The 27,995-nt window shown below is 44.2% G+C and overlaps 1 protein-coding gene across 3 annotated transcripts; it reads left to right on the top strand.

The window, feature by feature from the left end:
- Positions 1-15: 15 nt before the first annotated feature.
- Positions 16-27,343, top strand: LOC135814800 (ubiquitin-conjugating enzyme E2-17 kDa-like). 3 transcript variants are annotated; one of them, XM_065327973.1, is made up of 7 exons: positions 16-165; positions 265-408; positions 2,086-2,445; positions 16,159-16,209; positions 23,063-23,195; positions 26,203-26,247; positions 26,600-27,343. In XM_065327973.1, the coding sequence occupies exons 3-7, from the start codon at positions 2,144-2,146 to the stop codon at positions 26,798-26,800; spliced, it is 732 nt and encodes a 243-aa protein (XP_065184045.1). In that variant the 5' UTR covers positions 16-165; positions 265-408; positions 2,086-2,143; the 3' UTR covers positions 26,801-27,343. The 3 variants fall into 3 exon arrangements, with proteins under 3 accessions (XP_065184045.1, XP_065184046.1, XP_065184047.1); XM_065327974.1 differs by having other exon boundaries at positions 265-455; XM_065327975.1 differs by lacking the exon at positions 16,159-16,209.
- Positions 27,344-27,995: the final 652 nt, after the last annotated feature.

The following is a 27,995-nucleotide window of genomic DNA, read 5'->3' as shown; positions in this document are numbered from 1 at the left end:
AGGCAAATGCAGCCACGGCGCAGCACAGAGTCAGACCGGTCATATCAAGGATGAAAACCGTCGACCCTTTTCATCACCCAGACGTGGCTTGGGTGACGAGTCAGAAGTGAGTTGTGGCTGCACCCTTGCTTTGCTCATTCCAGGAGAAGCAACGTTGGTACGAGGGTAAGTATTGGTGCATTGATGGTTGGGATAGCCTTTTGAATGTTGGTCTCACTCACCGGCTTGTCTGTGCGTTGTGTCCTTGCGTGTGGACGTGTGCAGACTTGATTTGCCCTTTGGTCGACTTCAGCCTTCTTGAGGTCCTTGTCATACGGTACACTGGGAGAAGAGAAACTGTCGACACGCACTGAGGAGGGTGTAGCCGTTTTGTGGATCACTCCAGTCCCGGAGGGAGCGTTGAGGAACGTGAGTTACTTCATGGCTATTCCTCTGTGATCCGTCTGTTGGCTGTGGTGAGTCACAGGATGTCTAGGGGACGACAAAGGACTGCTACATCTTCTCATGACTTTGCTTAGCTGTACTCAGGCTATTGTCACGTTTTTTCTCTCATTATCCGCGTGTAGCTGATTTGCTTGATAAGCTGCAGGTTTGAGCGGTACCTCGTCCAGTATTTGGCTGTAGGCGGGTGCAGTACTTTCTTTTTGACTCTGTCGAGCCTAGCCCAGTTCGGAGAAGTTTCAGCGTCCGTGCAACTGAGTCACGCCGGGTCCGTCACCCGGCCTGCCCGTGCCTCCGCGTCATGGGACGTGCCGGGGTGGTGGACCTATGCCGTGTTGATGGGCTTGTTTTGGATCGGAGCAGGCTGCTGTCGCGTCCGCCCTTCCTCTCTGTACTTGGTCGGCTAGCGTAATCACAATCGGACCATTGGCGTAATTGTCATTGGCAGGAGTTGCACTTCTTGTCGCACGTCGCCGTCTCATTTTGCACTTGGAGGGTACAGCCTACGCGGTACCCGCGTGTAACCATGATAACTGCTTACTTGCTAGTGCCATCGTGTTTTAATACGTGCGTTAGATATTAGTATGTGAACGTTGCAGACTCTTGTTCTTTCTACAACCAACAGGGCAGTAGGCATGGCGGACAGTCTTTGTATTGACTGCATGGAAGCAAACACACTGGGAGATATGGAAAAATAGTAGAGTTAGCCGGATTTGAGCCCTTGGCTTCGCCTGGCCACCCGACTATCCGCTGGGTACGATGATAAAGCCGCGAGGTCTGCGTGTAGTGTCTCACCACCAACCTCTCGCGGGCACCTGAAGTGGACGAGTGGCGGGCTGCATTTACCTTTAGTTATAGCCGCATGGTCCAGTGCACCAGCTTCTGTAGGCATGACATGCTGCGAACACCCAGCCCATCATGGTCCATCCAGCCAGCCAGCCATCATTTGACCTTTGTACCCTTTTCCTTCATGTTCAGGTTGCATCATCATGTCACTGTGTACATGTATGACTGTATCCTTTCCCTCGCACATCAAGTCACACATCAATTTTCTTTCCGTATTTACGCAATACGGCCGTGGTTATGACAGATCCCGACTTGGCCATTGAATATAATTGACCATCATCAGAGTGATGAAGACTCCGGTGTAAACTAGGCCTGCAGTGAATACGGCTGGAGCCGATGGGCTCAAGTCGCAACAGTCGATCACTATTCGCGGACTGTGTATACCAGCTTGATGTCTGCATCCTGGCCGCGTGCATGAATGTGGGTGGGTGTTAATTACATGCATCCCGTCGTGACGCGAATAAAAGCATGTGTGCCTATATCCGGGCATAAGCGCACCCTCAAATACACTAGAATGTAGTAAGCGCATGGACTTATAAGTGAACCCGCAACACCCTGACGCCATCAAAATACAATGTTTGCCGTTTTTCTGTGCAATCTTCACATTCCATACTGGTAATACAAGCACATGTGGCCAACCTTCAACAAATTACAAATATGGCAAATCCCGCTTATAAGCGATGCATTTCTTTCTTGGTCGGTCCATAAAAGTATCGCTGGCTTCGTGTGCAGTTCAGAGAATAAAAAAGATCTACATATCCGACTACGGCTGATGTCTGTCATGTTTTTTTCCTGCAGCTTCAATCAGTAGTGTCCCGTCACCAGCACTGGCAGCAGCAGCAGCAGCATCGTCAGTATGTCAGACACACCAGTACAGGCAGTAGCAATGAGTAGCACCAGCGTAGAAGAAACTAGACGGTCTCAGGCACAACCTGCCCCAGTGAGAACGGCTGCCACCACCACAGAACCGGAAGCTCAACCTAGCACAGCTTCCAGTGCCGACGCGGAAGTTGAGGCAAGCACGTCTTCGCCAAGCACAACCCCCAGACTGCAGCCAGAAGCCCCGCCAAGCGCACCCTTGGGCCGACCGGCGCCCAAACAAACAAGCGGTCGTTCGTCGAGAGCTGCAACCTCATCGAACAACCCCACAAATCGCAGGTGAGTACATGTATTGTATTGATATCATTGCATGGTACTGTCGTGAACATGGACATCCGGTTGAATGACGAGGCCCGGCGCCTTCAGTACGTACAGAACGTTGCATGCAGTGCACATGTTGATCCGATGCGACCAGCGCGCTGCAGCGCATAAACGAATGTGTATGTACGGTATGCGTACTGACGACTGCATGGCCAGCGCCCTGGGGCCACTGCACGTGCGATCGAACGGATTTCCATGTCCACGACAGTACCTCTGCCCCGTCCACAATGTGCTCACATCCATGCATAGTCTGATATGTTGTTTGATGTCACCAGTCTTGTCCCTTGTCCTGCCACTCCTGTATACCGTAAAGTCGCAGATAAAAGCCCGGCTTATAAGCATATAAGCCGCTTTCTGCATCAGGCTTGTATGCAAACCATGCTTATATGCACCGCTGATATTTTTGCCAGGCTTGTATGCCAGGCTTCTACGCGTGACACGCGTAGATCTACCACTGACTACCGGTATGGCACCAGTTTTACTATGCACCGTGCATAGCGCATGCACTCTTGACCTACCCGATCCGCGCTTGCATAGAAGCCAGGCTTCTACGCGCGACAGGCTTATATGCATTTGACCCGTTTGATTTTCAGGCTCCTATCTGCGATGTGCTTGTATGCAAACCCGGCTTTTATCCGCGACTTTACGGTAATTATAAAAGGTGGATTTCGATTACATCATTGCATCAGGTGACTTGGCTGGATGTCTGATCCCATATATGGGTGATGGTAATTTCCTATATTTGGAAGACTGCTGGATGGCAAACTCCATACAAGTCATACTGAAGTATATGGCAGGCTTCTTGAGGGGAAACACCCTTATATTGGTAGATTTGCACACATGGCTTTCACCGCAATCCATCTATGGCTCCTTGATCCCTTTAACTTTAAGATGAGCGTTTTGAGGATCTGAGATTTGTTTTGCTTATCCTGCTTCCATGTTAAAAGCTGTCCAGAATTATTTTGTTGTTTTGCCTTCACTCAGCTGCGATGGGTCGGTTTGCGTTCCTTATTTTCTAACTGTGGTCAGCCACGAGCTAGCGTGCATGCCAAGTGTCCTACGACTTTCTTTTTGCACCCAACCCCGCACTGGGATCCTAATACTGTAATAGCCCTAGACCTCGGCTACATAGGCAAACGGGTCGGATGCTCTGGTTTCATCATAGTGCCTGTCCTCGAATCGTTTGGCAATGGAACCATGATTCTACCCGAGCTTGTGTGTAGGCACTTAAGGCCACACCATTTTTTATCTATGTTTCGCGTCCCCAGCGCATGTATTTCACAGCCGGAGTTCAAAAACAAAAAAACGGAACAAAATTTTTTTCTTTTCGAAAATGCAATACAAATTTAATGCAAACCCAGAAATTAAACCGGAAAATGTAACTCAGCTCACACACATGTACATGACATTGTACATGTGTGTGCAATAAGCTGGGCCACAAGTCACACAATCACCATGCCGCCTGTGTTTGGACCACAAGCATGGCAGAGGGGATACACTCATGTATTCATGTACATGCCAATGTACATGAACAGTGCCACTTCGCTTCACTGTACACAAATGCAATGCACGTACACTGTTTTTTTTTGGATGGCTTTTTTATTTTTTTCGCCCTCCCTCATTGATTTCATCGAATAAGGTGACGCGAAACATAGAAAAAAACGGTGTGGCCTAACGAATATATCTCTATAGTCACATGGAAAAGACTGAATCAGACCCAAAATAACAACTTAAAAATCTGGATTTGTATTCGCCCATATTTCTGTAACAAGACGGCAACGTCTGTAGGGCCTTCCCTATCAAAATAATAAATTATACTACTACTACTACTACTACTACTACTACTGAAATGTGTTTTTATTGAAAGCACAAAGCAATGAAGATGTGAATGCAAGGAGGGCAATGAATTCAAAAGGTGAACAGCAAAATTGTAACAAAATAGAAAGATAACAAATATTAATGGCAACAGCAATGTTTATACATGAAAAAGGGGAAGGAAAAGGAAAGAAAAACATCCAAACCAGAACTGCTTGAACACCGCCAGAAATGAAACCATAGAATTGAGATTCATACAAAAGAAAAAACTACTACTACTACTACTACTACTACTACTACTACTACTACTACTACTACTACTACTACTACTACTACTACTACTACTACTACTACTACTACTACTACTACTACTACTACTACTACTACTACTACTACTACTACTACTACTACTACTACCACTACTACTACTACTACTACTACTACTACTACTACTACTACTACTACTACTACTACTACTACTACTACTACTACTACTACTACTACTACTACTACCACTACTACTACTACTCAAAATCTTTATTTGAAAGAACCCAAAGTTATAAATATGGAAAAGGAACAAAAACGAAAAAGAGATTCAAAGCAAAACAATGATGAAGGCAATTCAAAATCAATAATCAGAGAAGCTAGCGAGAAAACAAGAAAAGAACACAAATGTAACTCCAAGGCACGAAACAGGGATTACACTGAAGAGGGCATTCGTAATAGAAAAACAAAAAAAAACAAAAAAAAAGAAGAAAAAAAGAACCATACCTGGAGATCTTTTGCAAACTGAGCAAGACATTTAAACACGCGACAGTACACGACATTCATGAACAAAATTTGCAGAGCGCTTAGTACGATAGGATGCTCTGCAGCCACGCAAACAAGTGATGCACCAACGAAGGAGACAAAACGATAAACGGCAGCGCAAATGACTCATCACAACAGAGTACGATAGATCGATATTCTTCTCGAGAATCAGGCTAACCAGATATTTCAAAAATATGGTGCATTCCTTCCCAGCCATGCCATTTGGCGCGAACACCAGCGGAGTGAAACTTCCTCTATCAACTGTATTGATCCTCTCGCCATACTGCCGCCTCTTCTCTCCTTCGTTACGCTCCAATTGACTCGTGACTTTTGGAACACGACAGCAGGCTGGCCCTAGGGTGCGTCACCCGGATATCGAAGAAGGCCTCCTGCTGCCGCGTCCAAAAACCACGAGCCCGTATATTAACACGAGCCTCAACGGAGCGATTCGCCGTCACCCCCTGGAGCTGCTCCTCCTGATATGGAAGGAGCTTCGGCTCGACCTCCACGTCTTGAATAACTCCACGCATTACATCTGCTAGGAGATCCCGGACCTCATTGTGTCTGGCGGATGGATACCCTCCGCAAGGGCAGGTCATCGCATGGTCCACCGTCATTGCCTTGCCACACACACAATTTGGGGATAGGCCATCCAGCTGCAAGCCGTAACGAATGGCGATAGCGTCTCTGAAATCCGAGCGATTCAATACCGTACCATTGGCAACTCCTGGCGATGACGTGAGCCAGGATGAGACTCCTTTGCTGGCACCACTGCAAATGTTTACCAGAAACCGTTGGCTTTCAGACAAACTGTCCTTGATGCTGTTGAGAGCCTGTTGTTCTTGACGAACTCTGTTCTTGCGGGTATTCTGCAGGCGCCTGCGACACTCCATGACTGCATTGCTGATGAGGCTGCGAGCTCCGTGAGATGAAGCTGTCACAGGAGGTCGTGGCGGCGGCCAATCATCACCATCCTCCTCACCTGCATCCTCTCCAACACCGTATGATTGCGTGTTGGGAGAAGCCGCCGACAATTCGGCAGGAGGCGATGCAACATCAAGGCTTTGAGACCCATCTAGGCTTTGAGACCTAGATGATGCTGCAGGCTGTTCCTGTAATTGAGGCACACACAATTCGACAATGGGACGCACCGTGTGCTCGCACTCTATGTGCGCGACCCCGCAAGAATCTGAGATCTTGGGGATACCTAACCCACCCATTCGACAAGGCAGTGAAATTAAACATCGCAGCGGGTCATCATCTTGCAAAATCATGTCGGAGACTGCGGGCAACAATTTTTCCCGAATGGCCTGATCCAGTTTCGCAAACTGTGTAGCCTCACAGCTGACCGCCCTTAGACAGTATCGCCAACGAGAAATTATGCTGCGCACGAGTACAGTATATGCCGCATGGGGCTGGGTGACAGCAAGCTCCGCAAGGCGATCGACCTCTGCAACCCACTTGTCAACCCTCTCCCGGATGAATGATTCGCGGAATTCATCCGATCCCAGCGCGCCCCCAAGATATCTGCAGCCCTCTGTCATGATGCTAATTCCCGTGCCAGAAAAGATGCGGCGGGCCTCATCCGCACGTGCCTCCTTTACAAGAAGGACGGTCTTTGATGCATTGGGGTAGTATCCATATTCTGGGCCGATTTCACTAAGTGTGGACCAATAGTCGAATACATTGCTCACAGTACCAGCAGCCGAATCATCGTCCGCATACCAGACCTGTGTTGTGTTGGGACATTGAGTGGATAGAGAATTAATGAGAGGCATGATCGCTACCGCATAGATCGCCATTGCTAAAGGGTCCCCTTGGCATGTTCCCTCGCGTGAAAGAATCTCGCCGCCACCTGTGACAAACAGGCGGGAGGGACTTTTGTACGTGTTCTTGAAGACTTGGCCTAGAGCAGGGCAAAGAATGGGGACGTTATGCAGTGCTGCTGCTCTGTTTAATGAGTTAAATGCATTGGATGCATCAACAAGCAATATGGCGTCAGTGCTGTCAAGATTGAACAGACTATCCATGGCATGCACCGAGGCCTCGCAAGCAGAGAGAACGCCAACGCAAAGCTGTCGTGGTGCAGTGGTGTACCTAACGTCGCTCTCGATAATTTTCATGATCGCGCGACCAAAATGCGCCTGAAAACCTCCCCAACGGCTGTAGGTCTCACCCCTGGGGATTTGTCCAAAGGGACTAGGCGAGCCGCGGTAAGAGCCTCGGTGCACGAAGGGTCTATATCCTCAGTGCAAAGGACGCGCGCGGAGGCAGCAAGCGCGGAGGACAAATTGTTTTACTACTACTACTACTACTACTACTACTACTACTACTACTACTACTACTACTACTACTACTACTACTACTACTACTACTACTACTACTACTACTACTACTACTACTACTACTACTACTACTACTACTACTACTACTACTACTACTACTACTACTACTACTACTACTACTACTACTACTACTACTACTACTACTACTACTACTACTACTACTACTACTACTACTACTACTACTACTACTACTACTACTACTACTACTACTACTACTACTACTACTACTACTACTACTACTACTACTACTACTACTACTACTACTACTACTACTACTACTACTACTACTACTACTACTACTACTACTACTACTACTACTACTACTACTACTACTACTACTACTACTACTACTACTACTACTACTACTACTACTACTACTACTACTACTACTACTACTACTACTACTACTACTACTACTACTACTACTACTACTACTACTACTACTACTACTACTACTACTACTACTACTACTACTACTACTACTACTACTACTACTACTACTACTACTACTACTACTACTACTACTACTACTACTACTACTACTACTACTACTACTACTACTACTACTACTACTACTACTACTACTACTACTACTACTACTACTACTACTACTACTACTACTACTACTACTACTACTACTACTACTACTACTACTACTACTACTACTACTACTACTACTACTACTACTACTACTACTACTACTACTACTACTACTACTACTACTACTACTACTACTACTACTACTACTACTACTACTACTACTACTACTACTACTACTACTACTACTACTACTACTACTACTACTACTACTACTACTACTACTACTACTACTACTACTACTACTACTACTACTACTACTACTACTACTACTACTACTACTACTACTACTACTACTACTACTACTACTACTACTACTACTACTACTACTACTACTACTACTACTACTACTACTACTACTACTACTACTACTACTACTACTACTACTACTACTACTACTACTACTACTACTACTACTACTACTACTACTACTACTACTACTACTACTACTACTACTACTACTACTACTACTACTACTACTACTACTACTACTACTACTACTACTACTACTACTACTACTACTACTACTACTACTACTACTACTACTACTACTACTACTACTACTACTACTACTACTACTACTACTACTACTACTACTACTACTACTACTACTACTACTACTACTACTACTACTACTACTACTACTACTACTACTACTACTACTACTACTACTACTACTACTACTACTACTACTACTACTACTACTACTACTACTACTACTACTACTACTACTACTACTACTACTACTACTACTACTACTACTACTACTACTACTACTACTACTACTACTACTACTACTACTACTACTACTACTACTACTACTACTACTACTACTACTACTACTACTACTACTACTACTACTACTACTACTACTACTACTACTACTACTACTACTACTACTACTACTACTACTACTACTACTACTACTACTACTACTACTACTACTACTACTACTACTACTACTACTACTACTACTACTACTACTACTACTACTACTACTACTACTACTACTACTACTACTACTACTACTACTACTACTACTACTACTACTACTACTACTACTACTACTACTACTACTACTACTACTACTACTACTACTACTACTACTACTACTACTACTACTACTACTACTACTACTACTACTACTACTACTACTACTACTACTACTACTACTACTACTACTACTACTACTACTACTACTACTACTACTACTACTACTACTACTACTACTACTACTACTACTACTACTACTACTACTACTACTACTACTACTACTACTACTACTACTACTACTACTACTACTACTACTACTACTACTACTACTACTACTACTACTACTACTACTACTACTACTACTACTACTACTACTACTACTACTACTACTACTACTACTACTACTACTACTACTACTACTACTACTACTACTACTACTACTACTACTACTACTACTACTACTACTACTACTACTACTACTACTACTACTACTACTACTACTACTACTACTACTACTACTACTACTACTACTACTACTACTACTACTACTACTACTACTACTACTACTACTACTACTACTACTACTACTACTACTACTACTACTACTACTACTACTACTACTACTACTACTACTACTACTACTACTACTACTACTACTACTACTACTACTACTACTACTACTACTACTACTACTACTACTACTACTACTACTACTACTACTACTACTACTACTACTACTACTACTACTACTACTACTACTACTACTACTACTACTACTACTACTACTACTACTACTACTACTACTACTACTACTACTACTACTACTACTACTACTACTACTACTACTACTACTACTACTACTACTACTACTACTACTACTACTACTACTACTACTACTACTACTACTACTACTACTACTACTACTACTACTACTACTACTACTACTACTACTACTACTACTACTACTACTACTACTACTACTACTACTACTACTACTACTACTACTACTACTACTACTACTACTACTACTACTACTACTACTACTACTACTACTACTACTACTACTACTACTACTACTACTACTACTACTACTACTACTACTACTACTACTACTACTACTACTACTACTACTACTACTACTACTACTACTACTACTACTACTACTACTACTACTACTACTACTACTACTACTACTACTACTACTACTACTACTACTACTACTACTACTACTACTACTACTACTACTACTACTACTACTACTACTACTACTACTACTACTACTACTACTACTACTACTACTACTACTACTACTACTACTACTACTACTACTACTACTACTACTACTACTACTACTACTACTACTACTACTACTACTACTACTACTACTACTACTACTACTACTACTACTACTACTACTACTACTACTACTACTACTACTACTACTACTACTACTACTACTACTACTACTACTACTACTACTACTACTACTACTACTACTACTACTACTACTACTACTACTACTACTACTACTACTACTACTACTACTACTACTACTACTACTACTACTACTACTACTACTACTACTACTACTACTACTACTACTACTACTACTACTACTACTACTACTACTACTACTACTACTACTACTACTACTACTACTACTACTACTACTACTACTACTACTACTACTACTACTACTACTACTACTACTACTACTACTACTACTACTACTACTACTACTACTACTACTACTACTACTACTACTACTACTACTACTACTACTACTACTACTACTACTACTACTACTACTACTACTACTACTACTACTACTACTACTACTACTACTACTACTACTACTACTACTACTACTACTACTACTACTACTACTACTACTACTACTACTACTACTACTACTACTACTACTACTACTACTACTACTACTACTACTACTACTACTACTACTACTACTACTACTACTACTACTACTACTACTACTACTACTACTACTACTACTACTACTACTACTACTACTACTACTACTACTACTACTACTACTACTACTACTACTACTACTACTACTACTACTACTACTACTACTACTACTACTACTACTACTACTACTACTACTACTACTACTACTACTACTACTACTACTACTACTACTACTACTACTACTACTACTACTACTACTACTACTACTACTACTACTACTACTACTACTACTACTACTACTACTACTACTACTACTACTACTACTACTACTACTACTACTACTACTACTACTACTACTACTACTACTACTACTACTACTACTACTACTACTACTACTACTACTACTACTACTACTACTACTACTACTACTACTACTACTACTACTACTACTACTACTACTACTACTACTACTACTACTACTACTACTACTACTACTACTACTACTACTACTACTACTACTACTACTACTACTACTACTACTACTACTACTACTACTACTACTACTACTACTACTACTACTACTACTACTACTACTACTACTACTACTACTACTACTACTACTACTACTACTACTACTACTACTACTACTACTACTACTACTACTACTACTACTACTACTACTACTACTACTACTACTACTACTACTACTACTACTACTACTACTACTACTACTACTACTACTACTACTACTACTACTACTACTACTACTACTACTACTACTACTACTACTACTACTACTACTACTACTACTACTACTACTACTACTACTACTACTACTACTACTACTACTACTACTACTACTACTACTACTACTACTACTACTACTACTACTACTACTACTACTACTACTACTACTACTACTACTACTACTACTACTACTACTACTACTACTACTACTACTACTACTACTACTACTACTACTACTACTACTACTACTACTACTACTACTACTACTACTACTACTACTACTACTACTACTACTACTACTACTACTACTACTACTACTACTACTACTACTACTACTACTACTACTACTACTACTACTACTACTACTACTACTACTACTACTACTACTACTACTACTACTACTACTACTACTACTACTACTACTACTACTACTACTACTACTACTACTACTACTACTACTACTACTACTACTACTACTACTACTACTACTACTACTACTACTACTACTACTACTACTACTACTACTACTACTACTACTACTACTACTACTACTACTACTACTACTACTACTACTACTACTACTACTACTACTACTACTACTACTACTACTACTACTACTACTACTACTACTACTACTACTACTACTACTACTACTACTACTACTACTACTACTACTACTACTACTACTACTACTACTACTACTACTACTACTACTACTACTACTACTACTACTACTACTACTACTACTACTACTACTACTACTACTACTACTACTACTACTACTACTACTACTACTACTACTACTACTACTACTACTACTACTACTACTACTACTACTACTACTACTACTACTACTACTACTACTACTACTACTACTACTACTACTACTACTACTACTACTACTACTACTACTACTACTACTACTACTACTACTACTACTACTACTACTACTACTACTACTACTACTACTACTACTACTACTACTACTACTACTACTACTACTACTACTACTACTACTACTACTACTACTACTACTACTACTACTACTACTACTACTACTACTACTACTACTACTACTACTACTACTACTACTACTACTACTACTACTACTACTACTACTACTACTACTACTACTACTACTACTACTACTACTACTACTACTACTACTACTACTACTACTACTACTACTACTACTACTACTACTACTACTACTACTACTACTACTACTACTACTACTACTACTACTACTACTACTACTACTACTACTACTACTACTACTACTACTACTACTACTACTACTACTACTACTACTACTACTACTACTACTACTACTACTACTACTACTACTACTACTACTACTACTACTACTACTACTACTACTACTACTACTACTACTACTACTACTACTACTACTACTACTACTACTACTACTACTACTACTACTACTACTACTACTACTACTACTACTACTACTACTACTACTACTACTACTACTACTACTACTACTACTACTACTACTACTACTACTACTACTACTACTACTACTACTACTACTACTACTACTACTACTACTACTACTACTACTACTACTACTACTACTACTACTACTACTACTACTACTACTACTACTACTACTACTACTACTACTACTACTACTACTACTACTACTACTACTACTACTACTACTACTACTACTACTACTACTACTACTACTACTACTACTACTACTACTACTACTACTACTACTACTACTACTACTACTACTACTACTACTACTACTACTACTACTACTACTACTACTACTACTACTACTACTACTACTACTACTACTACTACTACTACTACTACTACTACTACTACTACTACTACTACTACTACTACTACTACTACTACTACTACTACTACTACTACTACTACTACTACTACTACTACTACTACTACTACTACTACTACTACTACTACTACTACTACTACTACTACTACTACTACTACTACTACTACTACTACTACTACTACTACTACTACTACTACTACTACTACTACTACTACTACTACTACTACTACTACTACTACTACTACTACTACTACTACTACTACTACTACTACTACTACTACTACTACTACTACTACTACTACTACTACTACTACTACTACTACTACTACTACTACTACTACTACTACTACTACTACTACTACTACTACTACTACTACTACTACTACTACTACTACTACTACTACTACTACTACTACTACTACTACTACTACTACTACTACTACTACTACTACTACTACTACTACTACTACTACTACTACTACTACTACTACTACTACTACTACTACTACTACTACTACTACTACTACTACTACTACTACTACTACTACTACTACTACTACTACTACTACTACTACTACTACTACTACTACTACTACTACTACTACTACTACTACTACTACTACTACTACTACTACTACTACTACTACTACTACTACTACTACTACTACTACTACTACTACTACTACTACTACTACTACTACTACTACTACTACTACTACTACTACTACTACTACTACTACTACTACTACTACTACTACTACTACTACTACTACTACTACTACTACTACTACTACTACTACTACTACTACTACTACTACTACTACTACTACTACTACTACTACTACTACTACTACTACTACTACTACTACTACTACTACTACTACTACTACTACTACTACTACTACTACTACTACTACTACTACTACTACTACTACTACTACTACTACTACTACTACTACTACTACTACTACTACTACTACTACTACTACTACTACTACTACTACTACTACTACTACTACTACTACTACTACTACTACTACTACTACTACTACTACTACTACTACTACTACTACTACTACTACTACTACTACTACTACTACTACTACTACTACTACTACTACTACTACTACTACTACTACTACTACTACTACTACTACTACTACTACTACTACTACTACTACTACTACTACTACTACTACTACTACTACTACTACTACTACTACTACTACTACTACTACTACTACTACTACTACTACTACTACTACTACTACTACTACTACTACTACTACTACTACTACTACTACTACTACTACTACTACTACTACTACTACTACTACTACTACTACTACTACTACTACTACTACTACTACTACTACTACTACTACTACTACTACTACTACTACTACTACTACTACTACTACTACTACTACTACTACTACTACTACTACTACTACTACTACTACTACTACTACTACTACTACTACTACTACTACTACTACTACTACTACTACTACTACTACTACTACTACTACTACTACTACTACTACTACTACTACTACTACTACTACTACTACTACTACTACTACTACTACTACTACTACTACTACTACTACTACTACTACTACTACTACTACTACTACTACTACTACTACTACTACTACTACTACTACTACTACTACTACTACTACTACTACTACTACTACTACTACTACTACTACTACTACTACTACTACTACTACTACTACTACTACTACTACTACTACTACTACTACTACTACTACTACTACTACTACTACTACTACTACTACTACTACTACTACTACTACTACTACTACTACTACTACTACTACTACTACTACTACTACTACTACTACTACTACTACTACTACTACTACTACTACTACTACTACTACTACTACTACTACTACTACTACTACTACTACTACTACTACTACTACTACTACTACTACTACTACTACTACTACTACTACTACTACTACTACTACTACTACTACTACTACTACTACTACTACTACTACTACTACTACTACTACTACTACTACTACTACTACTACTACTACTACTACTACTACTACTACTACTACTACTACTACTACTACTACTACTACTACTACTACTACTACTACTACTACTACTACTACTACTACTACTACTACTACTACTACTACTACTACTACTACTACTACTACTACTACTACTACTACTACTACTACTACTACTACTACTACTACTACTACTACTACTACTACTACTACTACTACTACTACTACTACTACTACTACTACTACTACTACTACTACTACTACTACTACTACTACTACTACTACTACTACTACTACTACTACTACTACTACTACTACTACTACTACTACTACTACTACTACTACTACTACTACTACTACTACTACTACTACTACTACTACTACTACTACTACTACTACTACTACTACTACTACTACTACTACTACTACTATTTCATGTTACACCAGTGACCTGTTCGTGTTAACTAAGCAAGTTTCATTGTACTAGTATATGGAAGTGATATCGTTCTGGCCTGAAATTTCTGACATACTTCAGGCTGCGCAAGGAGTTGGCGGACATGCTGACGGATCCACCGCCGAATTGCAGGTAGGTCGATTGGATTCGTAATCTCGTGCTGTCCGGGCTATCACAACCCTCACTAATAAAGTCACTTGACTCTCACAACAGACACGATGGAACAGGACTCAGACAAGGAGAAAGGTATTATTCGGAAGGACTTATTGCAAGAACAAACACATCATTCGAGCAGAGGAAAACAAACTACAACTTGTCTCCACTTGCGAAACATAAACTAACAACAGCACTGGCTACACTATCAGTACATCATACTACATGTATGAATAAGGGCAGGTTGCATGCAAATATGGATGAAAGTACTGCTCACGGTTCACATGGTTCAGTTCGCGCGAGCCGCGAGCACGCGCGTGTGCCCGAACCGCGTATGCACAGATGGTGACATGAGACAAGACATAACTCAGTGTCGCGACCTATTAATACATGTAGTAATATTACTAATCGTATGATGGAAGAAGGTGGAGGACCGAACATACCTCCCTCTCGAACGAAAAGAAACTTCTATGAGTGAGAATCTATTACACACACAGATTTATGTGAGAAGATGAAAGCAAAGTATGAGCGGAACACACATTACTGATCACTCGGTGATGTCACCAATGGTCATGCCGGTGTTGACGCTGCGAATGGCGTTTGCGGGTGAAGCGTCGGGTACCTCCAGCGGCACAAGGCGGCCAACTGAACGACGGTAGATCTTGCCGTTGATCTTGATGTCCACGACGCGCACTACACCATCTTCACCGGGGTACGTAGCTTGCACTCTCCCGAGTGGCCAGCGGGCTCGTGGTGTGTGCTCCTCAAGCACAATCATGACATCACCTACTTTGACATTCTGCTCGCCGCGGTGCCATTTGGAGCGCACATTCAGCTTCGGCACAACTTCCTTGAGCCACCTGGATCAAACAGCTGCGCCATGGAGCTGAGCACACCTCGCCGGGTGTACTCTACGTCGACCGGCTCTGGGTAGCGGAACGTGAACTGGTCTTGCGCCGCAACCCATGTGACCCCCAGAGTCTTCGGAGACGCAGGTGGCTGCTCGTGAGAGACAATGTCACGGGTATCTGTCACAGCGCGGTGTTCAACAGGAATGGACTGCAGCACTGCGGGGGAGTTGGTGATCCATTTCCGAATATGGAACCCTCCTCGTGCCAAAGTGTGCTGCAGATCAGCTCGCACAGAGATTGCCAGTTGCTCAGTTGGTTGGGAGTTGAGCAGATCATCGACGTAGAAGCTGTGGTCGATAGCTTCCTTAGCAGCAGGCACCGCCGTCGAACAGCACTCCTCTGCCACTTGTTTGAGCGCCCTGCCAGCCAGGTATGGCGAGGCTTTGATGCCAAATACCAGCCGCAGGAACTCAAAGGTGTCGATGGTGCCCGGTGACGACTGCCACAAGAATCGATGATACTTGCGGTCTTCAGGAGCGAGTTGAACCTGAAGGAACATCTCTGTAATGTCACCGGCGATCGCAATGGGCTCCAGACAGAAGCGCAGCAGGACATGAACAAGGTTGTTCATCAGATTAGGCCCTGCATGCATCAGGTCATTGATCGAATATCCGTTGCACTTGGCAGCTGCATCGAAAACAACTCGAACTTTGGTTGTCGTCTTGTCATCCCGTACCACAGGGAAGTGGGGAAGGTGCCACTGGTCAGGGATGGAAAGATCAGCCGCTTCGGAGACGCGTCGAATGTATCCTTTTTCCAGGTACGCCTGCAGCACTTTCGTATACTGCAGCTTGATTGACGGCCGCTTGTCAAGTGCCCTTTGCAGAGACTCCAGACGGTGCAAAGCGAGATGTTTGTTGGACTGGACACTCGGCTTGGTGCCACCCTTCCACGGAATGGCAACCTGGAATCGGCAGTCGCTGTAACTCAAGCTGCGGGATGTGACGGCCTCGGCTTGCTTCTCCGCAGGGCTCAGGTACTCCGTGGTTGTAGGCTGCATACCAACAGCCTCTAGGCTCCAGAACTTCTCCACCATTTGGTCGAGTTGAGCTGTACTGGATACGGAGGCGCCATGCAGTGTGAACGCCTGCGGTGCAGTAGCGTCGATTGGCGTCGGGCCAAAGCAGATCCACCCCAGCGGTGTAAGCCGAGCAATCGGACCTCCCTCACTGCCACTCCGCTCCTCATACGCAGTGTGAAGGCTGGCAGCGTTCAATCCGATCAGTAGGTCGATGCTCTGACCAGCTGAGTCGGGGAACTGTATGTCCTGGAGGTGGGACCAGTGCTTCTTCTCTGCATTCCAGTCGACTGGTGGCAGGTTGACCGTGACTGCTGGCAGTACCCAGGCATCAAGCACAGTGACGCTCGGAGTGTCACCATCAGTGCGGCACACGCTGACGCTGACCTGTTGTCTCAGCCCAGTCACCTTGCCGCCGCCGATGACTGCCGTTTCCACTTGTGACTTCGGGCCTTCAAGTTCCAGCTTGTGAGCTGCATCCTCTGTTATGTAGCTGCAAGACGATCCGGAGTCAAGCAGCACAGTGGCCTTCATCTTCTTGCCATGTTCGCCGATGACGTCGGCCTGCAACACCATGAATGCGGCAGTGGTACCACATCCATGCGTACTGAGGCTGTTCTCGTTCACCGCAGCAGAGTTGCCAATGGAGCCAGCTCCAGTACGGCTGGCTGTGGACGAGGAAGAATGGTTGGTGACAGACCTCTGAGCTGGCGAGGGTCGCCCGCGCCTCGCACCTGTCTGGCCCTTCATCTCAGCATGCAGCAAACCATGATGCCGCTTGTTGCACTTACTGCAGGTGTCTTTGCTGCAGCTAGCGGCCCAGTGCCCAGATGACAGGCAACACGCACACAGCTCGAGCAACCTCACCAAATCCCAACGCTTGCTAGTTGGCAATGCCTTGAAGCTGCTGCATTCGGCTAGGGTGTGCTGCCCACTGCACTTCTTGCAAGATGCCTTGGCACCGCTGCTGACGGCGTCATGAGTCCCAACAAACGTACGGTGTGTGGCCGTGGATCGTTCCCTGGTAGCCTGACTGCTGATGTCTTTGGGGCGTTCAGTGGGAATCCTGTCGGCTGCCCGCTTCAGAGTGCGGACGTGCTCCACCAGCCATGCAGAGAACGTGAAGACGTCATTGACCTGGCCATGCCTCTCGAAATACTTTACCAAGAGACGCTTGGGTACCTTCTCGGACGCCATTATGTACAGCTCTACTCCAGGACTCACACCACTTGCTCGGAGGTTGGCGACAGTGGTACGGAGCTTGATGGCGTACCGTTGCAGCCCACTCAAGTCTGCGTCACTGGTAATACGTGCTTGACTCACTACATCCCGAATCTGGTGCTCTATTAGCCTGTCGCTACCACCGTACCAAGCATCGAGCTCGGTCCATACATGGCTGTAGGCGTCCGGGCCATCCAGAATCCCTCTCACAATCTCCGCAGCACGGCCTCCATCCACTGCCTCACGCAGCCTCGCGAGTTTGTGATCGCTCGTGTACCGGGGATTTTCATGGATGACGCGGATGAACCTTTGGCGCCACGGAATGTAGTCCTGGTCCAGTCCGCTGAACTTAGGCAGTTCCATGGGCTTCACAGTTTGCTCTATTACTACCGGCATGGTGGGCGGCTTGTAGGATGGTGGAAGCTGTGTCGACTGAACAGTTACTGGTGCTGTTACAGGCAGGGTCACTGCTGGCCTACTTATGGGCTTGAACGATGAGGCCGATGGATTGAGCTGTCCAGCTGCTGGATTGAAAATTGGCAGTTTTGAAACAATAGGTGCAACTGTCTGCGGCTGTGGCTGCTGCAGCAGCGCGGGCTGCAGTGGTGGCATCGCCTGGGTGCATGCTTGCTGGCCTGACCAATAACTTGGAAAAGGCACAGTGTTGCTAACTGTGGCTACCGATTGATGCACTGTTGGTAGCTGCATGGTGGCTGTGGGTGCGGACATTAGCACTGGTGGAGCACAGGGAGCTGCCACTGGCACAGGTACTGACGGTACACTGCCACTGTTCACAGCAGAAACTAATACTTGATGCTGTTGAGCAACTTGCACAGCACTCACACTTTGTGTACCCACACCCAGAGCCAGTTGAGGTGCCCTTGACCTGGTGGTCACACTTGCTTGACTTCTACTAGTAGTAGTACCAGCCAACTTACTGGATGCAGTGAGTGTACCCAATACACTACCTGGCCTATTGACTTGTAGAGGTGACAAAGAAGGGGTTGTCCTACCAAGCACAGGCATTGATCTTCTGCCACTCATAATAGCAAGACTAGAACTTACAGTCTGCATGGCTGGGTGCCCAGCACCACTTGATGAATGACCAGCATTGCCAGCAGGCACGCCATCCAGACTGCTTTCATGGACTTCAGCAGCACTTGCAGTGACAGGACTCTTGTTGCTCATCTGCAACGAAGTGTGACCAATGGCACCAGGGATATCAGAATTCGGCGCACGTTCTGCTACCATCAACATTTGTTCCATGGCATCCAAGTCCAGGGTGCCTCTCGAGTTTGACCTGGAACTGCTTCTGCCAACACCAACGGAGGGACTACGTGTTGAAGCCTGCATCCTTTCCTCACGCTCTACGTATGAGCTTACATCGGAGAGGAAGGATCGCTGCGTCCTGTACGCCCTGTCCCAACCATCTAGTTTGAGCAGTTCCCGGTCGTCATCTCTTGACTCCAAGATTTCCCTGTGTCTGGTAACCAGCTCCCGAATCTCTTGATCTAGTTGCTCAGCTTCTTGTAAATCTCTAGCTAGGTACCGCAGACTTGGTGCTCTTTTAGCAAACTCCCGCTGCAACTCGCCAGCCACTCTGGTGAAACTGCTCTTCAATTTGCTTCGATCTCTCACGAGCTTCTCGAGAACCGAAACATCACTCGAATGTCTTGACTCTCCGAGCGTGTCCTCAGCGGCGGCGGCAGCAGCAGCTTCCTCACGAGGAGAAGCAACGCTCGCTCCGTCGTCCACTTCTGATGTCTGATGTTCCGATGTGTCCATACCTGACGAATCGCAACAGGATCCGGCTCGAAGGACCAGAATGTCGGATCACTGGACTCGTAATCTCGTGCTGTCCGGGCTATCACAACCCTCACTAATAAAGTCACTTGACTCTCACAACAGACACGATGGAACAGGACTCAGACAAGGAGAAAGGTATTATTCGGAAGGACTTATTGCAAGAACAAACACATCATTCGAGCAGAGGAAAACAAACTACAACTTGTCTCCACTTGCGAAACATAAACTAACAACAGCACTGGCTACACTATCAGTACATCATACTACATGTATGAATAAGGGCAGGTTGCATGCAAATATGGATGAAAGTACTGCTCACGGTTCACATGGTTCAGTTCGCGCGAGCCGCGAGCACGCGCGTGTGCCCGAACCGCGTATGCACAGATGGTGACATGAGACAAGACATAACTCAGTGTCGCGACCTATTAATACATGTAGTAATATTACTAATCGTATGATGGAAGAAGGTGGAGGACCGAACATGTGGGTTGTGGCCGAGTACAGTCAACTTTGCGTACAACGACACTCGGCGGGGCATCAGAAAGTGTCCTTATTCGCGAAGTGTCCTTACACCCGAAGTCTCTTTTTTTGTATTACAGTTAGATCATCAACTTAGATGTGACTTTGCTCTGGGTATGGAAATTCTGTTATTCTCGAAGTTCACTGTAGTACAGTGCTGAGTCCAGTTACAACAATACATACGCACTACACAGTGATGCCAATACACTGATGTATTTGGTGAGGACAGAAACATTACTGACTATACAGTATACATACAAGTAGTACCTTGTAGATGAGTAGGTACATAGAATCAAGCAGCCCTTTACCTAGAAATACAGTACAAGGACAGTAAAACCTGTGACTAACGACCACCCCTTGGGGCCAGATAAAGTGGTCTTTAGTGGCAGGTGGTCCTTAGTTAGAGGTTTGCACCGCACAACCATGTATGAATGTGAGACCGTCCGTGCCTGGCGAAGTGGTCTGTAGTGCCAGGCAGGTCGCTAGTCACGGTGGTCTTTAGTTACAGATCTTACTGTACAATTTTTGTTGGTGAAAACGTTCGGCCTTTCGCTAAAGGACTTGTTTTCGTTAATTTTAAAGCCAGGGACTGAAAATTCGGAAAGTAGTAGCCCTGATCAAACTTCAGTTTAGAATATACAGTCGATCTCTCTGCTCGCCTTGTGAAATTAACGCAAAATAATTCTAAAGTAAATTTGCAGTTTTACTGTCCAGGAGGATGCTGCGACGGTATACATTGTATCATAAGGTTTGTGTGGAAGCGTGATTTTAAAACAATAGGCATTGGAAATTGCAGAGCGTTGTGACTCTAATAATAACTAGGGGTAAAACAATTATACTGGATACTGGAGATAGCAATGAAGAAAGGGCCCAAGACATGAGATTTTGTGGGAAATAATGTATCCCCCCCCCCCCCCCCCCCACTCCCTCCCCTACCCCTTGATCATGGTCCTGGCCGTGCCCCTGTACTCATGTCCACTTGTGACCATTTTGCTGTGGGTGTGATGTGCAAATGTGTAAGTATTCGATATTGGCACGGTCACTGAGCTTATCGTACCAATGCATTTATCACATGTGCGATGATGGTGTTTAGAGTGTGTGCATGCTCGACAAGGGGATTAACGTATGATAATGCCGAGAATACTGAACCCGCAGAGAATATTATATGTTCTCGAAGACATTTTGTGTCACCGTCTACATTTCTGCAGTCAAGTGACTGGTGGTAATCCCTAATAATGTAACCTAGTGTCATCACTTTGTATTGTACTACAGCTAGCACTGTCTCTTTCTCCACTCCAGTGTGGCAGAAAACTCATGCTGCGCCATGTTTGACTGCATACACTTGTTTTGATTGCAGTGCATCCTTGTTTAGTGAGAGGGTGGATCATTGGCTGGCCACGATCATGGGACCGCCTGGGTCTGTGTACGAAGGCGGCGTCTTCTTTCTCAACATCCTGTTCCCGAGCAACTATCCATTTGAGCCACCAAAGGTATGAGTGATAGCAGTTTAACCTGGGCTGTGGGTGTTTCCAACACAATACAAGGCCGTCACAGCCGGGGCCTCAGCCGCCCCACTTTTTCGACCGTTTTTTTTTTTTTTTTTTGGAACACATTACAACAAAGCACAATGATCGCACGCGCAGCTTAGCGCAAACGTGACAAATCCTTGTCCCCGATCGTGGTTTGTTGCAAAAAGTCTTTCATTGAAGTTACACTGAAATGGCACCAAATGCCTGGAAATGCTTGCAATTGGCTTCAATTTTTGAATTTTTTTCCCCGGGGGAGGGTAACGTTTGTCCCCGATCGTAGCGTCTTCTTCGTTTGTTGCAGAATCAAAAAGACTTTCATTGTAGTTACCATACACTGAAATGGCACCAAATACCCGGAAATGCTTGCAATTGGCTTCAATTTTTGAAATTTTTTTCCGGGGGAGGACCCCATGGCCGCCCCACCTCCAAAGTTGGTGCGACGGGCCTGCAATATTATATCGCCTTTTCAATAGAATATGCCCACGCTTCCTGGAGATCGATACTGGTATACAAAGTGAAATCTATGACCAAAGTTGAATCACTTCTTTTTGAAGTCTTCGAAGTCCTGAAATAATATTCTCCTTTCAAGTATGTTTCGCAAACTACACCTTCGCATGCAAAGACGCAAATCCGCACAATCAAGTAGACACTTCATTTTTCCAATATAATATGGTCACTACGTGCACTTTAAGTGGCTGGGTGGTACCACCTTTTAGGGGCCATATCGACTGTGTTGAGGTTATTGGCAAGATGGGAGTGAAATTTGGAAAATGTTTCTTGGTGAATGTCTTCTCTAATTTCTTTTGTTCCCGCTTTCACTTTTGATCATACTCTGAAAAAATGTTATGCCTTTTGCGGGTCCAAATTTCATCTGTTTAAAAAGCCCACTTAATTCGCGGAGCCCAGCCAATTGCCATTATTCGAAAGGCTGACTGTGATCAGTGACGCGTATTGTATGACAGTATCATTGATGTGATGACAGCTGTCAACTGCAATCATGTGCTGTACACTGCATTATGGTAAAAACTAAAAAAGAAGGCGAACTTCCAATATTGAAAGTTAAAAAGTTTGCGAGGTGGTATGATGGACATGAAAATTGTAATCCCCTTAAAATAAGCCCCAGTCTGTATTAAAGGGGAAGTTAAGGCAAAAATCAAAATTTCACCAGTTGTAGTCTTCGGGGAGCTGAGTCGAATGGTCGTGGTCCGAGGAAGCTGAGACGCTCCCTTCCTACTTGAATCCCAATCGAACTCGCGCACTTCCACCGAAACTGGGTGACTGCGCCCTACTAGATGGGGATTTGTATGCAAAATGTCACTAAAGGCGCCATTTCGTTCTAATAAAACCACGGATGACCGCCATTGGCCCATATGTTGTAGTCTTTTGGACGCTGAGTCGACTGGTTTTGGTCCGAAAAGGCTGCGATGCAGCGTTCCTCCTTTATTCCCAATCGAACATGGTTGAACAAGCGGTCACGTGCTCCTGCGTACACCAGTCACCTGGTCACCGTGCCTGCAGGGTACAACTTACTAGCCTGTTTGACCTTTTTTGGGTACAGTCCTGTCACTCGAGTTGAACCTTGGTGTGAAAGTTGTCGCCTGCTGGCGTGGTGACCAGGTGATTTGGGCACCCAGGACCACGTGCCCGCTTGTTCAACCATGTTCGATTGGGAATAAAGGAGGAACGCTGCATCGCAGCCTTTTCGGACCAAAACCAGTCGACTCAGCGTCTAAAAGACTACAACATATGGGCCAATCGCGGTCATCCGTGCTTTTATAAGAACGAAACGGCGCTTTTAGTGACATTTTGCATACAAATCCCCATCTAGTAGGGCGCAGTCACCCAGTTTCGGTGGAAGTGCGCGAGTTCGATTGGGATTCAAGTAGGAAGGGAGCGTCTCAGCTTTCTCGGACCAAGACCATTCGACTCAGCACCCCGAAGACTACAGCTGGTGAAATTTTGGTTTTGCCTTAACTTCCCCTTTAACCCTTTCACCCCTCCTCCTCCCTCGTCTTGAATAATCTTCAAGAAATAGATGATATGCCAAATAACGTGCAACTGGCCTTGGAAGACATTGCACACCAGTTGCATAAGTATACTACAATGTGTACACAGTAGGCCCTGAGCTCTGCTGATATGCTCATGATCTGCAGGAGCACAAGTCACAGGTAACCGTACAACTTTGAACTTTGTGTGCAACTACTCTGCAATGCCCTCCCAGGTCTAGCTGAACGTTATTTGGCATATCATCTATTAGGCTGTGTTTACATGAGAAATTTCAACCCGGGTCGAGTTCAGCCCGGGTTGAAAGTCTGTACGACAGACAAAGAGGTGAGCGTTTACATGAAGACAGTTGACCCGGGTCAAATACTGATATGCCACCAAAAGTCCACTTCTACAGTCCTGTATGGTCACGTGAATCCGTTCGCGCGAAATTTGCATCTGCAGTGCTGTTCAAACCTGGCGCGAGATACGCACAGAAGTACGTTTGTACGATTTTCTTGACCCGGGTTGATTTCAACCCTCCCCCCACAACCCGGGGCGAAATTTCAACCCGGGTCAAGCGCAATGCGTCATGTAAACGCGCCATTCACTTTGTGCACATGGCGGGTTGAAATCTGACCCGGGTCAAACTCAACCCGGGTTGAAACGCTTCATGTAAACACAGCCTTAGTATTAAGTCTCACAGGGCATATTTCAAGAAACATGGCATGTGAATGTCCCGTTATGATTGTTGAAGCCTCTTTCATAGTGTCCCATTATGGAGGAATGAATGCGTATGATTCTCAGTCTGCTGCATGTTCTTGTGATACTGGTCAGTTAGTTTGACTTGAGACAGCTGTAGGTTAGCGGTGCAAGACAATCACAGCTCCAGTGCGCAGATGTCCAGTGCAACGGCTGTCCAGCCAGTTTTGATTCATGATTGCTGAGCTCCTTCTGTTTTTTTGTTCGCTGCTTTGTACGCCAGGTGACATTCAAGACGCGGATATACCACTGCAACATTAACAGCCAGGTACGGTCAGGACATCACAGGAATGAAGATTATCTCCTTTGTTTTGTTTTGGCATGTGTGTGTGATGTGGTGGGTGTATTGATTTCATGATCTCATGCTACATTGCAGAGACCAGCAATGCCAGCAAGAGAGAGCTGGAGATCTGGATGATAGACAGTAGACACCTACTCGGACAGCACTTCTTTTTTTAAATTTTTTAGGCTACTTTCTTGTTCGTTCCGCAGCATGTTATAATTTGTAGGGAGAGAGAATGTACATCTGAGATTCATGTGAATCCTGCATGCGTGCTACATGAGTACCTGCCGTAATTCTAACTTCCACTGTGCTCTACTTGCTACTTACACATGCACAGGGTGAGATTTGCTTGGATATCCTGAAGGACAACTGGAGTCCGGCCATGACTGTCAGCAAAGTCTTGCTGTCCATCACGTCTCTGCTTGCTGACTGCAATCCGAGTGACCCGCTCGTTGCCAACATTGCTCGCCAGTTCACTGGTGATCGAAGCGGGCACGATCGCATGGCACGCGACTGGACACGTCGTTTTGCAAGATAGCCATATCCGCTGACCTAAAAGTCAGTAGTTCCAGTAATACTGTGTTTTTGAACTTGCGTGTGCTCGATTATCCACTTTTACCTCCTTTTTTAATCCGTTTAAACTGTTTTGTGAACCCAGCGTGGCTCCGGGCTTCATTGATTCATGTGCAAGTCGTGTACCAGATTGGGTTGTCCTCTATTATCTAATATTCGAATCAAACTGCTGATCCCTGCTGCCACTACAGTGATACGCTGCTCTCATCCATCCGCCTCATACCTCCACTGCTTGATAGTTCTGGTCAAAATCCCGACTTATGCTGCTGCTCTTCGGCCTCCTCCTGTGCTGCATGCATGATTGTGACAGCAGGGCCGAAGTTACTGCCTCTAATGCTTTTAAAAACATCACACGCGTCTCCCAGCACAGGTGTACATACGGTAATAATACTGTCTGGGACTGATTCTCGCTATTGTAATAATACTAACAGTTTGTGTGCCATGGTTTCAATTCTGCATTTTTCTGATCGCCTCAACTGTTCTGATTTACGTCCCTCGATGGTGTCGATACTATGCCTGGCTCTGCCAGCAGTAGTCAGCAAACCCACCCTGTGAATCATCATGCTGTTCCGAGGAGACGTTAGTACGGTTACTAAATATTCTGACAGTTCCAGCTGTGGGAGTGCACGTGGCAGATCTGTGTAGTCTGTACACTGTTGTGACTGTGAGAGCAGTAGCGGTAGTACTGATCAGCTGAAGCCAGATTTATACTTCACTACACGTGATGGTGCGCAGAAGTCATCTTTTCCGCCGCAATGGGCATGCGCTGTGTTCTCAGCGCATAACGTGGAGTATAAATTGAGGTCTACTCAGTGCCATTGCGGAGCGAAATCCATTTGAGGACACGCAGAGGCAAGAGAAGACCTCAGCCGTTGTGCAAAGGTGCATTAGAGGAGGAAGGCTGTACAGTATGATGATGATGATGATGACAGCATGTCACAAGGTGTGGGGGGGGGGCACACTGTCCATGGTTGGGGACTGTCAAAAATTCCACCTTTACATTGCAGCAGTATGGTGTTCACCGTCTGTTTGGAGGAAGATCCGGAATATTTAGATGACCACCAAGCCCCCGAAATGTAACAGTACCCCTGTCAGCTTTGTGCTTAGTTATCGCACTTCCTGACGAAGGTATGAAGTGAGCACCAGGGAGTCGTATAATA

Source organism: Sycon ciliatum, chromosome 4 (assembly GCF_964019385.1).
Source record: "Sycon ciliatum chromosome 4, ocSycCili1.1, whole genome shotgun sequence".
NCBI classification, from domain to species: domain Eukaryota; kingdom Metazoa; phylum Porifera; class Calcarea; order Leucosolenida; family Sycettidae; genus Sycon; species Sycon ciliatum.
The sequence above is the reverse complement of the archived record's forward strand: the minus strand, read 5'-3'. Positions and strand labels throughout refer to the sequence as shown.

Bases quoted from the DNA above. Each gene is read 5' to 3' on its own strand.
- LOC135814800 (XM_065327973.1), top strand. From the start codon at position 2,144: ATGTCAGACACACCAGTACAGGCAGTAGCAATGAGTAGCACCAGCGTA. The intron at 16,210-23,062 runs GTAGGTCGATTG...TTTTGATTGCAG, and splicing joins GATCCACCGCCGAATTGCAG to TGCATCCTTGTTTAGTGAGA. The intron at 23,196-26,202 runs GTATGAGTGATA...TTTGTACGCCAG, and splicing joins ATCCATTTGAGCCACCAAAG to GTGACATTCAAGACGCGGAT.